Source organism: Haliaeetus leucocephalus, unplaced genomic scaffold (genome assembly GCF_000737465.1).
Source record: "Haliaeetus leucocephalus isolate CR32 unplaced genomic scaffold, Haliaeetus_leucocephalus-4.0 Scaffold92, whole genome shotgun sequence".
Lineage (NCBI taxonomy): Eukaryota > Metazoa > Chordata > Aves > Accipitriformes > Accipitridae > Haliaeetus > Haliaeetus leucocephalus.
The window spans coordinates 431,601-448,696 of NW_010972528.1; the positions used below are offsets into that span (position 1 = coordinate 431,601).

General features: G+C 49.3%; 1 protein-coding gene across 2 annotated transcripts; it reads left to right on the forward strand.

The window, feature by feature from the left end:
• Nucleotides 1-9,938, forward strand: GFOD2 (glucose-fructose oxidoreductase domain containing 2). 2 transcript variants are annotated; one of them, XM_010583191.1, is made up of 2 exons: nt 1-346; nt 7,680-9,938. In XM_010583191.1, the coding sequence occupies exons 1-2, from the start codon at nt 88-90 to the stop codon at nt 8,576-8,578; spliced, it is 1,158 nt and encodes a 385-aa protein (XP_010581493.1). In that variant the 5' UTR covers nt 1-87; the 3' UTR covers nt 8,579-9,938. The 2 variants fall into 2 exon arrangements, with proteins under 2 accessions (XP_010581493.1, XP_010581501.1); XM_010583199.1 differs by lacking the exon at nt 1-346 and adding an exon at nt 2,445-6,741.
• The last annotated feature ends 7,158 nt before the right edge of the window (nt 9,939-17,096 follow it).

Genomic DNA, 17,096 nt, shown 5'->3' on the forward strand with positions numbered 1-17,096 from the left:
AGGAACTGTGGATGGAACGGAAAGCTGAGGAGCCGAACATTTTATCAAAGGCCTATGTGTAGACCCTGATGCTTGAATAAATGCAGAATGAAAATGCTTCCTGGAGTGGGTGTGTTTGGAACTGGCAGCACCGCCCGGGTAATGGTACCCTTGCTGAGAGCAGAAGGCTTCTCCATTGAAGCGCTTTGGGGGAAGACTGAAGAGGAGGCCAAACAGCTGGCAGAGGAAATGAACATCTCCTTCTACACGAGTCGGACTGACGATGTCTTGCTGCACCAGGACGTAGATTTGGTTTGCATAAATATCCCTCCACCGCTAACTCGGCAAATTGCTGTGAAGGCTCTAGGTATCTTTTTATCTTTGGAGTTGGACCAAAAATCCATAGCTCGTTGGCAGATTGAAATTTGAAGCTGTTACCCCAGCACAATTCTGATTGCACCAACGTGCAAATGCAGTGCTAAATGTTTTGTGTGGAATTGGTAGTGCCATCTGCGAGAGAGGTTACCTCGAATTTTTTGTAAAAATAGTGTTTGTAATTGCTTATAGCTTTGCGAGTCTTGAACCAATTGGGCTAAAATACCTCATCTTCTTCAGACTGAACTTACGGTGGGGAGGTTTTAATAAAAATGAGCTGTTTCAGAGATGACGATGAAGGGGTAAAATGTTTTTATGCCCATTAAAAAAAAAACAACCGAACAAAAAAAAAAAAAAGGAAAAAACAACCAAACAACTTAAGTTGCTTAATTAATTTCAAATCTTCCCATGTTCTGCAATAGGAAACTGAGATTTGCCTGGGGTGGGGGGGTTGTTCAGCTCTGCTTTTGGTTTTCCCCACAAATAAAACCAAATTGGAAAGTTAAAAGCCTTTGAAAAAATGTTTGCATGCACTCAGTAGAATCTTGTGAGTTAGGACCTAAATTCTCTGCAGATGCTGTTTTCAGCCAGCAATGCTGTGACCCTGGCCACCACCTGGAGCTCTCTTAGGACATCCATGTCCACAGCAGTCTGGGATGGTCCTGGGTTCAGGTTTGCTGGAGGAATCCTTCTACCTGACGCAGGAGAGCAGATGCTGGGGGAGGAGGAGATGTTGGGGACAGCAGGAGGAATCCAGCAAGATGGGCTGGGTGAAGGTGTCAGGGAGAGAAGGGATGACACTCCAAAGTGGTTGGGCAGGGAGGTGGGAGCCAACTGCCGGGACACCCTGACATTTCTTAATTCTCCAGTATGTGACTTTGTAGTGTTAATGTCCTCTCACGTAGTACAGCGTGGGTGTGAGTTTGCATCTAATTCTGTAAATAACAAGTGTGATATTTTTACTGTGTTTACAGGAGGTCCACATGAGTTAATTTTAGGACGGGTAATATCTCAAACTGTGTAAGCCAGGGTGGTTTGTTGTTCTTAGCCTCTTTGCTCTACAGTAATTTGTTTTGGAAGTAAACAACTCCCTGCACAAACATTCAATGCCACTTAGCTATGCAGAGAGATATTACAGGTTTTTTTTTTTCTTCTTTTTCTTTTTTACATTGTTAGATTTGCTTGTTTACCTTGTTAGAGTACTACCCTTTGAATTTAAGGTATTCTGACTTCTGAATATTTGAACTGTAAGTTAGAATTTCTCTCTTTAAATATGCTAAAAGTTCTTTTAAACACTTTTTAGGTAATAAGCATTTCACTAGTTCTCATGGCTTGTGATGGGCAAGTGGGCTAAAAGGAGAGGATTGAACCTTATCTGGTGAATTATTAACTAAAATGGATTGAGATTCTTTCTTCAAAGGCTGGGAACCTGTAAGATGGCATTATCCAGAGGAGGAAAGGAGTGCAGAAGTACAGGCGTGATATGTATGCTTGACTGCAAGTATAAATAAGTGCAAAGCTGAAAAAGCTAGGGAAATGAATGGATGAAGTAGTACAGGGCAGTTTATTCTTTGCTTATGTTCTAAAATGTTCTGATCTGCAAACTGGTGCAGGCATCTCAGGCCCAATATGATGCTGACCTTGTCTTTCGGCTTTCTAGGTTTGTTGCAATGCTATTTATAGATCTGCTACCAACTATGTTGTGACATATTTTGAGCCAGTGTTGGGTGGCTTGCTGTGATTGAGCATTTTGAAGGAACACAAAATCAGGATAGGGCCAAAGATGGCAAGTACATTTTCTCTGAAAGTTCAGAGCGATAACATGATCTACGTAACTGGAGAATTATTGGCCGTGAATTGTATATAATAGATTGGTGTTTACTAGTCGAGAAACTAGGCTTTAGGAAAGATCAGATGCAGTGCAGTGATAATGGTCTTTTGTGTTTTGTTTTGTTGTGGTTTGTTTGTTTGTTTTAAAGTGTTTATGCTTTTATTACTTATTTGTAAACTTTTTTTATACTTTCTTTTTTTTTTTTTTTTATTTTAAAATGTGGTTACATTTTTATTTCTGGCAGGGATGAGAGACAGACCCAGTTTTTCCAGGCAGTGCAATTTGCTTGCATAAGTTTCTTATTGACAGACATCCATAAACAAGCCTAGGTACAACTTTGGCATGACGGGGACAAAGCAGTAACACTGGATTGAGTTCATGAACCAGACAGAACAGATCAAAGCCCAGCGGATAATTCAAGTTAAAATCAGTCTAATCTTATGGTTTATCTCCACAACAGGCAATGCAAGAAGCTATCCTAAAATTTGTGCTTCTTTTGATCTCAGAGGAACTAAATTAATTTCACAAAATGTCTGTGTTGTGGTTCATGTCCCACAGTTAAAATGCATCCACCTTTGCATTAGGTGAGCACAGAGCGGAGTTACCAGCTGGAGTGGAATGTAAAACATGGGATGTTTTTGCATGAGGCAAAGTTCAGGGAGGCAAAACATGAGAAGTCCTCAGAGTAGAATTTCTTCATGGTCCTAAAGATAATGCTGCTGCACGTACTGAGCCCAGCTGTCAAATGGATGGTTTGTGGAGTGGCTACAGAGGAACCTCTTACTTGTCTCTCTTGGTTTATACTGGTTGACTACATCATTTAAGACATCTTTGCAACATAGGTTGTTTGACACTCTGATTTTGTGGAGTCCCTACAAATTATAGCACATATATGTTAGTTATGAAGGAAGGAGTCAGAAAGGGCTCTGTCACTGCTTTGTGTTGTGACAAATCCAGATTTCCTGTTCTTGAGACAGGATGAACAAGCATGCTGTGAGTGCTCTTTGCATATTGTGCTTCCCATCTCTGTAACAAGTTGCATGAAGATCTTTTCAAACTGTAGGCAAACAAGAAATGAAATGAAGGAGTGTGTTTTGGAATGAGCATTCATTCATTGGGAGGCTCCCAAAGCAAGTACATCTGAAACAGCCGGCTATTTGGGAAGACTCCTCAGACACTCCCAACTTCTTATAGTGGACAAAGCAATGGTCTGGTGTGCTTCAACAGTGACCGGTTGTACATCTTCCTTGGTGCAACCTCAGGTATTTGACGTTATTCAGGGGAGTAAAGAACTGAGTCTTCAGTTCAATGGACATATTTACTTGGGATAAATACCTTCAGTAGTTTGAGTCAACGTTATAACTCGTGCAGGGAGAGGCAAGGCTGGGGACGCTAGCTGTTTATGGAAAGTGTTGGATGGCCAGCTGTGGCTATGATAGCCAGGCAAAGAAACAACCAAAGAGGTGGAGTGGTAGCTGTCACAGTGAGAATGCTGTCCCAGCCCAGCCCGCTCCTCACACTGCCTGGGCGGGTGGCACGGCACACAGCCGATCCCCTCCTGACTGCACTGCAGGGACACCTCTGTGCACGGCTGCCCCTGCTTCTTGCATTTGCTCACCTGCATGTCCCACAGACAAAGGACTGCAGGACCTCTCCCCATCAGGAGCCCTGGTGGGCTACCTCCTATGCCAGGCTGCTCAGCGGGCCCCCCTGGGACATGAAGGACCTCCTTGATGGAGCGGTGGGCCAGGTGTGGTCTCGGTGTCCTTCTCATGGCCTGCTGATATGCACGCAGCCTGAAGCAGAGAGGAGACCCCAGCTCATATGCATGTTGATTGCAGCAAGGCCAACTCTTCAAGGTTTAGGGTGCACTTCTCCCATCTTTTCATGCATGCTCCCCTTCCCAAGGCCCCACCAGGCTGCAGAGTCCCTTCTCCTTCCTCCTGATCACCCTGGCATCCTCCCTACCAGGAGGAAGGTGTGGGCTGGGGGTCCTGGCAATTGCTGGGGCCTGTGTCCCTCCCCAGCACCTGTGATGGCTTTGGGCAGTGTCCACCAGGTAGCATGAGAAAGCAGCGAGTTTTCTGTGCTTGCATTTTATTAACCAGGGCTGTAAAATATTTCACATGTGGCAAGTTTTGGATGTAGCATGGCTAAGCAGCTGCAAGGGAAGCCAGTGCCTCAGTGCTGATGGACAGTGTGGATCTGACTACAGATGTAAGATTCCTTTAGGAGAAAATAGTCTAGTTTATTCTGCTGTCCAGTAAGTCTCGGCTTACCTGTTGTTTTTTGATTGCTTCCATAGGATGTGAACACACTTTAAAATCCAGTATTTCACTGAGTGAAGCCATGATTTGGCTGTATCACATTAATGAGAGTAAAAAGACTTCTGTTTAAATATTTAGTTTATTTACTAAATCAGGAATTGGTTTGAAAATTCTTGGAATCTAGCAGGTACTTTTGCCTCTGAGTATGGTAGTAGATGGTTTGTCTAAGGACTCCTGGCAATGGTGACCTTTTTATTCTCTTTTTGTGTCCCTCTTACTGCAACAACCAGCATAGCCATAAATAAGGGGACTTCAGTGGAGCAAAGATCTACAGATGGGGTTCGCTCCGAGGTGTGCACAGAGAAGATCCTGAGGTGGTGTTGTTAGGACAGCCTACGATGAGCTTCACCACAGGTAGCAGAGCTGCTGCTGTCCTTGCTCACTTCCTGTGAGGTGGGGAAACGCAACTCCGCAGCCCCATCTCCTTCCTTCGAGGTGTCCAGGCCCTTCTGTGGGTTTAGACCCACCTGTGAGCAGATTCAACCCACCCACTTTGAAAGAGGAACCTTCCTTTTCTAAACTGGGCTCAGTTGGTGATCTGAACTGACTCACAGAGGGCTCTGAGGAGCACCAGAGCCCTGTGGTGGCTCTCATGTCTCCTAGCTGGTGAGGACCTCAACGGAGAATTTTGCAGCAGTGATTTAAGAAAACAATATCGTACAAAGTTCAGGTTATTCCTTATCAAAATAATAGTAACAAGACGGGGGTTGTAAGTTGCTCTGCCTCAGAAAACAGAAGGCTTGGCTGTTGTGTTGGTAAGGGACCTCGTAGCCATCTCTGACTCGGCCCTTGTCTTGCTGCATGGCCATCTCTGTGAGCTTGGGGACAGCTGGGGGGATGTCCCACTGAGGGCAACCACAGGATTATCTCAGAGATGTTATGGTGTACCCAGGTCTTTGTCCTGGCACTCCAGCAGTGCTTGGTAGGCTGTGCCGAGCTGTCATTGTGCTGCGCTGACTGCCATCCCCCAAAAAAGGCATCAGTCAGTTTTAGCTGCTCAAGTGGCTCAGCCTACACTGGCAAAAAGAGCACAGTGCTGACGCAAGGATGAAGCTGGGTGGGGAGGCAGCAGAACAAGGGCAGCCTGGTGTGATCAACTGCCCAGCATGGAACAGCAGACCCTGGGTGGCAGGGGTGGTCTCCTTTGGCTCAGCCCTCTCTGTTCTTGGTCCCCCACTGCAGGGATGCCACCCCTTTTGTGTGGACACTGTCAGGCTCCTTGAAGAGCCAACTTGGGGCAATAACCTGCCAGAAAAAGAGCCAAGATGAGTGAATATTTCCATGCTGGGTTTGTACCCTGAGCCAGCTCCTGTGCTACCAAATACATGGTGGAAGGCACTGGAGTTGTGCAAGGGGGAGAGCAGTACTGGCAGAGCTGTACCGTGTGTGTATGCGGATCGAGAGTCACTTTTATTTTCGTCAGACTTTGAGAACTGCAGATCTGCTTAGGATGCTGTGGAGATCCTTTTGCTTTTTCTTTTTGCTTGTATTTTACTGTAACCTGGCTTGAGATAAGTGCCATTTAAACAAGAAGGCAGATAAACCAGGGGCTGAAGCATCTCAAGGTGCTTCAGCTAGCCCTGCGGAATATTGAATAGAGCATTGTGCGTCATCTCAGCAACAGGACTGGGGGTGGGAGAGTCGGAAATGGTCCCTGATGTGGGGGGTTACCAGTGGGTAGCCAGGGTGTCCTCGGGGAGTTTGACCTTACCTTTTGTTCATTAAAGCTTCTATTGACTCACATCAGTTTAGGGGACTTCTTTGGACAAGACCACTAAAAATTGTAGTCTTGTCATTTTCTGACTGGATTTTGCTTGTGTCTATTAGAAATATTGGTTCCGAGTTTTCTCTAGCTGTAGTTGTCCTCTGGCTGAGTTGGGCACAGCGATGGGTCACGGGAGCTCGCTGGCCTGCTCAGATGGTTCCTGAAAGGCTTGCCCAGCACAGCCAGGAGGTGGAGTGCCGAGAGCAAGAGCTGCAGTGTGGGATCTGGCTTCCCCTCTTGTGAGGGAGGCCGTCGGAAGCGCTTGTGCTGGTATCATCTCATCAGGGAGTCGATTAAAAGCTGTTCTGAGCAGGGAGTGGAGTCTGCTCCTGGATAAGGAGAAGCTTTCAGAGAGGTGCCTTCCTCCATGTGCGGCAATTCCTGCAGTTCTTAGGCAGAAACTGTGGTACGATGTGACTGACCTTCAGGTCTGACATCACCAGTTAATGTCTGGACACTTCTAGGTACACCCCTGGATTGAAAAATGTTTATTTAAGTATTTTATCAGAACAGATGTATATGGAAAAGTTGAGCCATGTCACAAGGGTGAAGATGGGGGAGGAAGAGGGAATACCAGCAAAGCACCAAATATAGGAATTTGATTGAAGCTTGCACTGGGATACTCTTCTGTATTACTTTATTTCTGCTTTGAAGTTAAAAAAATGAATTATTGACTGCCCACATTGACTCAGGCTGAGCACAAGATAAAGTGCATCCATAGGAATAAAAATGCAGTGGGTCACCTTGCAAGTGCAGCTCTCATCTGTGTAACTCACAGTCACCTTTGCAGTCTAATTGTATGAGTAGGCTATACATGCAGACCAAAATGGTTTGCTTTCCAATTAGCGATGCTTTTAAAACAATCCACCTACCAAAACATTATTTCTAATTCTTGTATTCTGTACACAGGCCACTAAGTATCTCGTATGACCCATTTCTATTAATCTATTTAAAATAATACATTCATAGTGATGGTGAAATACAAAGTGAAAATCAAATCTCCCCTTCACTCACCTCTTCTGTCACATGTTCCCTCCCCCCCCCTCCCCGCTCTGGCTGTACAGGCATTGAAATAATTTTATAGCTACAACATGCAATTTGTGTCTTGTTCTGACGCCATGTGATGCCATTTGGCCGTTTATCTTTCATGATGTAAAAATCCTCTCTTTATTTGGAGCATCTCTCTGTGGGAGTTTGTCAGCTCTGCAACCGGAACATTTTGGAAGCAGCTTTGACTGCTTGCTGCACTTGGCATTCCTATTTTAGTTCCCAGACCTTTGCCTTTAAAATTGCAGCAGGAATTGACTGACTCATAAAAACCCTGCTTCTTGACAACCTTTGGGGCATCTGAGCATGTTTCGCTTGTGTGTGCTGTATTTTTTTTTTTTCATTTGTGCTGCAGGAATAGGGAAGAACGTGATCTGTGAGAAAGCTGCTACCTCTGTGGATGCCTTCAGGATGGTCACAGCTGCCAGGTATTACCCCAAGCTGATGAGCATTGTTGGCAACGTTCTCCGTTTCTTGCCTGCCTTTGTGAAGATGAAGCAGTTGATAGAAGAACGCTACGTGGGCAATGTGATGATCTGCGACGTACGAGTTTATGGGGGAAGCCTGCTCAGCCACAAGTACAACTGGATCTGTGATGAGCTGATGGGAGGAGGTGGTCTGCATACAATGGGAACCTACATTATTGACCTCCTAACTCACCTCATCAGCAGAAGAGCAGAGAAGGTCCATGGTTTGCTTAAGACTTTTGTGAAGCAGAACACGGCTATAAGCGGGATCCGCCATGTCACTAGCGATGACTTCTGCTTTTTCCAGATGCTAATGAGTGAGGGTGTCTGTTGCACTGTGACTCTCAACTTCAACATGCCTGGATCATTCATTCATGAAGTCATGATTGTTGGGTCTGCCGGTCGCCTGATAGCTCGCGGGACGGACTTGTATGGGCAGAAAAACACTGCGCTCCAAGAAGAACTACTGTTTACAGACTCTCTGACTGTCAACAAGGGCCTTTTGGATAAAGGGTTTAAAGACATCCCGCTGCTTTACCTAAAAGGAATGGTGTACATGGTTCAAGCACTGCGGCAGTCTTTCCAAGACCAGGAAGACCGTCGGACATGGGATCATAAACCTGTCTCTATGGCAGCCTCTTTTGAAGATGGTCTGTACATGCAAAGTGTAGTAGAGGCCATCAAGAAATCCAGCAGGTCAGGAGAGTGGGAAGCTGTGGAGGTGATGACTGAGGAACCAGATGCCAATCAAAACCTCTGCGAGGCGCTTCAGAGAAATAACTTATGAACATTCCTGCTTTGGAAGATAGGAGGATTAACACTTCTGGCTGTAATGTAAAAAAACTCTCCGTTTTTAAGATATGTAGATTTTTATTTAACAACCTGAGTTCCTTGGTTTTTTAAATGTGTACAATATGTTCTGATAGAAACTGTTCTCATTTAAATTGTTTAAAGAGTTTTAAATGTTTCCGTTTTTGCAAACGTTTAATTTTTGTCTTGGAGACTGGTAGGAAAACTTGAATTGCCCTTTGCACTTGCAGTAGCTGAAGTGAAGCATGGGATCTCTGCCGTTGCGTGGCTTGGACATGGGACACAACCCCTGTTGCACAGGTTCCTTATTTTAACATGAGAGCACATAGAGCAAGATCAGGGAGTATCTGTTGTTCGGATGCCTTTTCCTTCTCTCTTGGAGACTGATTAAGTTTTACTCCTCAGTGTAAAATTTTATAAAAGAGTTTAGTGATGTAACAGGTCTCTAAACTCCTGTAGGACAAATAGTAGAAGGACCGGATAAAAGTTTGGAACATAAGGATCAGCCTTTTGGCTTCCCGCATGTGGCAAATGTCTTTCACATTCATTTAAACTGGTATTTTATTTAAATGATGCTATGAATTCTCTGTTGATGGTGTCTTGGCAGGAAAATCTTCAGGAAGTTTGTGATGATTTGTGCTGTTCTTCCTTATCTGTAGACATTATTCCTTCTACTCAAGAGGCTGCCTGCATCCAGCAGCTTTTTTCCATAAACTCTGTGTCTGTCGGTTGTGTTTACTGCCCAGCAGCACTGGTGCCGTGACTGCGGGGCCACGTTCTCATTTCTGTGACTGTTAATAAATGCCTCCCAGGGTCATGGGATTTCCACAGTGTTGTGGGTAATGAAGTTGTACAGCATTAACCTTCCAGGGACCTGAAGATGGAAGTAAGGAGGTATTTCCTACCTCTTGTAGCTCTCTTAATGTGCTGGCTGGGTAACTGTCACACTACACACATCCTGATAGTTGAGAGAATGGGGACTGAACTGTCATGGGTAAGTCTGCTCTTAATCTCAAACACTGGATATTAACCCTCTGGCCCTGCCCATCCTCACACCCTCCTGCAGCTTGTGTCCAGTGGAAAGATCTGTTGGCAGATGATGGGTGGAAGTTCATTCGTTTGAGAAACGTTTCTCTCTGAGGCAGGTATGCAGAAGGGATAATCCAATTTTACTACATATATTTTGTGTACTTGAAAGCTTTTTTTAATGTATTTCTCACTAAATTGTAACCCTGTGTATTTATGTATCTTAACATGCAAACTGCTGTTTCATAAGCTGGTCCTTCCTGAAAAGGATCTTGTTTTCTACAGAAATAAAAAGTTGTGTTTGTTGAGGGCATTCTTTATGCAGCTGTGGGCTTGTGTTTTGATTTGGTCAAGCTGAAACCATCCTAATAAATGTGAACAGGAGACTTAGAGCTGGGGCTCAGTACCTGTTGAGTCCTTCCCTACTTCTATGTGCCTTTGCTGCCAGCTGCGTAGCTTGGGTGTGGAAAACGCTCTTGTGATATCTAGCAGTATAGCTCTGTGCTATCCTGTATAGCTCTCTGCTATCCTAACAAGTGTCATTGATTTATCACCAAGGGAAAGTAAGTCCTACCGGAAGATCTATTTACCACCTCTTTGCTGTTTCCCTCGCACTACAGCTGTTGAGTAGCTGGTTTTGGAGATCCTTTTGCCTATCTTGGACTCACCATGTCAACTTTTGTCATTAACAGGATCTTTATTTATCTGCCTGACTCATCGTAGAAATTGCTGGAAGATGCCAACTAAGAAGCAAAATCCCCACAGTATTGATGGGACCGCTTTCTTTGCTCAGTGTATATATCAGGTATTTACCTTTGGGTATTTACTTTCAACACAGTAAAACTCTTGACAGAAACAAGTCTACTGACATGCTGTTTTAAAGGGTAGAAGCATGGCTGCTCCTGTGCTCTCTGCACAATCTCATTTCTACTGTGAGCTGGATGAAGAAAGCAAATGGTTGAAATTCACTGCTCCCAGCTGTAGCAGGTGGAGCAGTGAAAGCTGCATTTCTGCAAACCTTCCTTTACAGGTAGAGGACTGGTGTTCCTGCCATAGGTCTGAGCATCTAATGTCTGTGTGCTATGTAAAGCAGGTGAGATAATGTCTCCTGAGCTCACCTGGAAGCCGCTGCCTTCATTCAGACAGAACAACTCTGGCTTATTTCGTGCCAGTTTTGGATCTGTTTTGAAGCTGTCCTCCTTGAACTGAGAACCTTCCTTTGTGCCTTTGTCAGTATATTTGTACCGGGCAGAAGATCCTAAAGTGCAACTCCTACAGGAGAAGAAGGAAGTGCAAAACATCTCCAGATGATCCCAGCAAAGAAAGGAGGGTGCCAAGACTCCTGGGTGAGCAGGAGACCTGACCGCAGAAGTGTGCAGAGAGGTGAAATGGGCTTTTTGTAGCCTGGCTACAGCCTCCAGCTGCCCTGCACTGGCAGCGTGGGACAGTGGCCAAAGGAGCACTCCTTTGGATGAGGCGGATCCCTGCTGTGAAGCTGAGATTCTCCCAGTGCAAACCCTGTTGGTCCAACGTAGAGGTAGTGAAAGCACCTGCTGGTTAGCGCTGCTCGCAGAGGGGGACCAGGCCATGCTCTGCTGTCTGCTGGACTGAAAGGCAGGGCTGCACTGTGCCCTCCTATGTCCCCTGTGCAGGGTGATCTTCAGCAGCGAGCCTCAAGGCTAGTCCCCAGGCTCCTGCATTTCACACACAAGGAAGGAATGACAGCACATGCATCCTAAGGCCAAGTGACATGCAGCTGTATTTTATAATGAAAAACTGCTTCCCCCCGCCCCTGGCAAATCAGATTTTCTGCAACCAGGAAAAAACCCAGTAAACCCACAGCTCTTTGTATGGGCCAGGTGATGATCACCACCCCGCAGGTCAGGCTGTAGTAGACAAACAGGAGGCAGAAAGCTGCATGGCTATTTATACTGAGGAAAGAGCAGTGGCACCAGGTGAGCTGCATATCTGAGCATCCTATCGATATCAACCTGCATGGATTTGTCACCTGCTTCTGGGGCTGGGATCTCCGGAGCGCTGCTGGCACAGGTATCTGCAAGAGGAGTGAGTGCATCAACAGCTCAGCCACCTCCTGGGAGACAGGCTGAGTATTTGCACCAGCAGGATGCCAGGTGCCAGCAGTGTGGGTAGGATGGCTGCTCTGGGGTCTCCAGCCTGACATCCTGCTTGGAGCAGGCCTGTTCACCAGCTCCAGCTCAGGCTGGCCATGGCTTTGTTCCACCAAGTCTTGGAAGAGAACTCTGGAACCTGTTGACTGTGGAGTCAACTGAAGAGTGCTGTCCTAAGGGGAAGGGTCCTGCTCTGTTTGTCTAGGCCACCTCAGAGCTTCAAGGGAAAACCTAAGGGCAGAGCTGCTGCAAATGATGACCTAGAGACATCCAAGCTGCTTCTCTAAAAGCTAGGGGCAAGGGTGGAAGAAACAGGATAAGGTGACAATATCTGCAGAGGCAAGGGCAAAGCCTCCACTTGTGGGGATGAGCTATGGGGACCAGCAGGTCACTGGCAGAACAAGGCCAGCTCCCTGAGGAATACAGGAGCTGGGTAAACCTTGTTGGAGCTCACCTTCCAGCTGTGGAGCAGTTGCCCTGCTGGAGGCTGCAGGGACCTGGCTTGGCTGTGCCAGCTCTGGGACTTCATCTTCTGGTGATGGGTGCATCAACTCTGTCATGTCTAAGTTGATGTACTGGTACAAGGGTCGCAGACGTGGCAGTTGTCCTGGAGAGGTACAAGAAGAGCTAAATGCTGACACCCCCTTCCCTGCCAGGGCTGTGCTGTAGCTCACAAGGCTCCAGCAGCCCTGGGAGGAGAGGAAGAGCATTATTCCTGCCAGGAAGGGAGTCAGGGGCTGCAGGGGGAGGCAGATACCCTTGAGCTGAGGCTGCCTGGTAGGATAAAAGCCAGGGATCTGTGGCCATATCCCAGAGACAAAACAGCAGCTGGAGGGAAGAGCCATGGTGAGCCTGCCTGGGTATCATGGTGCCCGGCTGAAAACTCACCAGTGGAAGAGCCCCTGTCATCACCCAACCCACGGGGATGCTGCCAGGTCTGAGAGAAGCAGAAGAGCTGTGGACCACCTTGTTGTACTATGGACCCAGCCTTAGGCCAGCATCATTCCTGAGACAAGCCAGTTAGAGCACACACCATGCCAGCCCAGCCCAGCTTGTGTGGCTGCAGCCACCACCTTTGCTCACCCAGCGTGTCCTGGGACTTGGCCCCTCTGGGAGAATGCAGGCTGCTCGCATGTCTCTTTTTCTTCCTTTTCCTCTCCTGCTTGGCAGAGAGGCCAATGTCACCTCGGAGGGTGCCTGGCTCCTTGGTGGTGGGATATGCCCTCTGGAAGTCAGGGTGCTGCAACCGGAGCACTTGCGAGTTGACCCTGAAGGACAGAAACCAGCTGTGGGGCACAGCCAGCTCAGGGTCCATCCGCAGTGGGAGACAGAGCCCTGTGGCACCTCGGGGTGGGGCTCCATGCCCTGGCATAGGAGCTGCATCCAAGTGCAGCCCTTGCCCTTGGTCTGTGCCCATGCTACAGTACTGTCGTGCCAGGGTCTGCTCCAGCCCTGGCTGTGCTAGCTTAGCTCCCTGGCTGGACTTGGACATGACTGGTGGTCACTGACTGTGGCTGATGGATGGCTCGGAGCTACTGCATTGCCACAGGTGCCGTTTTCCTTTCCACCGTGAGCCCCACAGCTCTTTGGGCTTCTCCCTTTCCACACTTCTGTGGTTTATCTGCTCTTTTAAACTTGAAGCAACTCTCAAAATTACTACAAACCAAGCTCAATTCTCAACAAAATAAAAAACAAAGCAGAGCGATGTCCAGCCACAAATCATGGATACTAATATGTTCCATCCCATGCTCATCCCTTCCTCCCAACCTTGTTTCACCCTTGTGCAACACAGCCTGCCTGGGGCAGACCCAGGCCTCGCTGGCAGCTGCTCCTCGCATGGTGATCCTGGCTGCGTTGCAGCACAAAGCTGGCTTGTGAAGGAGACATGGTGACTTACTTTGTCCCCTTGAGTTTGAAACCATAGGCTAGCAGCCAGGCCTGCAGTGCCGCGACACAGCCGAGATCCACCAGCTCCGGGAAGACCGCTTTGTTCTTCCCCATCTCCTCCTCATACAGCTTGGTGTGGACAAGGACACCTCGCCCATCTTTGGACCACTGCAGTAGACACAGGGAACAGCATTGACAAGCGGTGGTCCCGTCCTGCCTGTCCCTGCACCCACTTTTTTCCTCGGGCCCTGGTGTGGATGACCCTGCCACAGTGGCTTGGACCCTTTGCTGGCTACTAATAACCACCTGGATTTAGGATTTTACTCCCAATGTGGCCCCAAGGTGTGGGGGCGAGCCCGGCTGGCTGGTGAGTGGGAGCACCCTGTGTTGCTGCAGTGGCTGTCTATGGTGGGTGGGACCGTGGGGCTGGGTGGCCCCATGAGTCCCGCTGGCCCTCCCAGGACTTTGGTTGCCATCTTGCCCCCCCATCACCCACGGTGGCACTGCCAGGCCCCAAGCAGCAGCTAGGGACACCCTCGAGTGCACCACCATGGCAGAAAACCGCTCTACAAAGAGATGGCTGAAAATTATTCAGCTGCCATTTCATGCAGCTTAACTAGAAGCTTGCAGGTAACTATTTGGGGTCATCTACTCTCAGTTTGAGAAAGACTTGGGAGTAACATCATGCCTTTTGTTTCTGGGTAGCAGACCCAGCCCCAGGGACATCCAGCCTCTGCAGAAAGGAGCTTTTCTCATTCCTTCCCCCTCCCCAAATTTTGGCACGCATGGGGACCCCCTGTTCTCACACAAGGCTCGCACAGGGGCAAGTGCCATGCTCGTGGCACCCAGGGATGAAGCCCATGCTCCTCACAACCCCCATGTCCAATGCAAGATCACCCTTCACCTTCAAAGCTTTGATGTCCGGGTTCTCCAGGGCTGCAGACAGCTGAGCAAGGATGTGCCCAGGCTCATGGCTGCCATTCTGCCCCTCCTCAGGGCTCCTCACCAGGGCAGGAGGCTCCAGCACCGGGGCTGACATGGCAGATGCTCTAGGCCACCAGTGGGGGCTGCCTGCAGACCAACATCTCTGTGAGTGTTTGGTTTGGCGTGGGGGCTCAGCCCAATGCATGGTGCTCAGCCCGGCCAGGCCATGGCGAGCCCCCGCTGCAGGGACACGGGCACTGGATGCCTCTCCCTGCTGAGCTGCCAGGGTGGTGATTCCCGTTCCCAGCCCTGGGTCTGGGCAGCAGCTTTGAAGTGGCTGAGGTCTGCCCAGGACAAGACCCCCATGAGATGCTCCAAAGCAGCCAGCCTTAGGAGCTCTCCTGATACACCTGGGGACGCAGGGAGGTGAAAACCTCCCAACACATCAGGTGCTGGAGCTCCCCACCCCATCCTGAGCTGCCAGAAGACCCCAACCACCCCAGCACACCTTGCACTTCTGCCTTGTGCCTCCTTCAAGCGAATCATCGGCACTCAGCCCCTGGCCAAAGCCTTGGCATTGCCTCCCCTTCCACTGGGAATGAGAGGGGACAGTTTGCCTGTTAAACGGACATCCAAACACAATTTCAGCATTTCCACTGACCACACGCAACCCTGAGAGGCTGCAAGCACCGATTACCCGCCCTGAGTATCTTACCACTGATCCCCACACACGCCAGCTTCCCTTTCTAGCCACAAAACCTCCAGTGAAGCAGCCCTGTGCCTGGAAGACAGCACGGTTAGGATGGGCACAGGTCACTGAAACCTGCAAAAGCCAACCGCGAGTGTTTTAAGCCACTGTAATGGGATGAACAGTGTCACTTTGAGCCTGTCCTCCCTACCTCTCCCCTTCGAGCCTCCCTCAGGCTTGGCTCTGGGGATGGGTTTGAAGGTGGCAGTTGGGCAGGAGATTCCAGAAGACCGTTAACCGCCACGGGGGATGTGCCAGCAATAGGTCCCCCAGATCTGGGCTCCTGCCTGAGAAGGGAGGTGGAAAAATCCGAGAGGGCCCCTGGGATGTTCCCTGGCACCGGAGGGATGCAGCGGAGCTGGGCCGATGGGACTGGCCACGGTGGTGACAGAGGTTCAGGGGCCCTGGGGGTGCTGCAGCCCTGGGAGGGGTCATCAGGAGGTGGGGGGAGTCTCCATCCTCAGGGACAGCAGGACTCCATGGGACATGGCTGCGGCCATCCCAATCTGGCACTTGGTGACAGCCCTGCTCTGATGGGAACGAGGGACCCCCATGGTCCCCTCCCCATGAACGCTGCTGCGGGGTCTATGAAGACCAGGACCAAGTCCCACCCCTCAAGCCAGCATCCTGGAAAACGCTGGGATTTTATTTGACTTTTGCACCCTGGAGCATTCAGGAGAGGCTGACTGTGAGCGGAGATGTGGTCCCTGTTCATCGTACTGTGGTGGGAGAAACAGGCTCTTGCACAGCTCCTTTATAAACACGATGGCATTTTATAGCCTGGAGAGGGTGATGTGGCAATCAAAGGGGTGCTGATCCCAACAGCTATCTCTGCTCCGCTCAGCAATAAATGCCCTGAAATTTGTTTAACCACCCAGGTCCAGAGCAATGGCACTGAGATGTACTGTTATGAGGGAAAAGCGTCGTTATGGGCAAACACATCCTTGCACGTTGTGGTCTCCTGGTGCAGCAAACCTGGCTAGCGTGGTCATTCTGCTGCTCTTGTATGCCTGAACCTCCTGGTTCGACCAAGCTGAGGGAGTCTTCTGCGCTCACCCAGCAAACAACAGCCTTTTGGCTTGATGGTGAGCACACTCCAAGCCAGATTTATTCTGGAAAAATGAAAGTTCAGCTTCTTGAATTGGAAAGAAAATCACAGAAAGGAGAAGTAAGAAAATATTTCAGCAAAATATACCTCAAGACTCATTCTGTAACAGCCTTTCAGGGTTTTCTTCCAAGGATATACACCAAGTTATGCATTGAAGTTTAGATCCCAGGGAGCCCATTCCCATCTTTTTTGCTTGGTATGGATGCTTCCATCCGCTGCACCAGCCTTGTTCTAAGCTGTAGGGTAAGCACCTAAGTAGAGACAAACTTCCTTGGTCGTGCAAAGGGCTGGGCTACGTTTGGGAGCCCTTTGGCCCCCAGCTCGCTCCATCCCCCGGCCCTGAAGGCTCCTGCGGTTCAGCAGCCGGCGGCTGTGAGCCGTGCGGGGGGGTCTGGCGGGATCCTCTCCCAAAACCCCGGGGAAAGGGGAGGCTGAGGGCACGGCACGGGGCGGGGAGATGAACCTTCGCCGCAGAGCGAGCCCGAAACAGGGCTGTCGTGCCCCGGGGACGGCTGACGGCCGGGTTCGGTGCCCTGCCCGTCTGCGGGGGATCGCCCTCCGGTCCTGCCGCCCCCCGGGCCGCGCCTGCCGGCGGGGAGAACCGGCGAAGGCCGGGGCTGAGCTGCGGGAGGGCTCCGGCGCCGCTGGCGCTCCGGGCGGGGCCTGCCCCGGC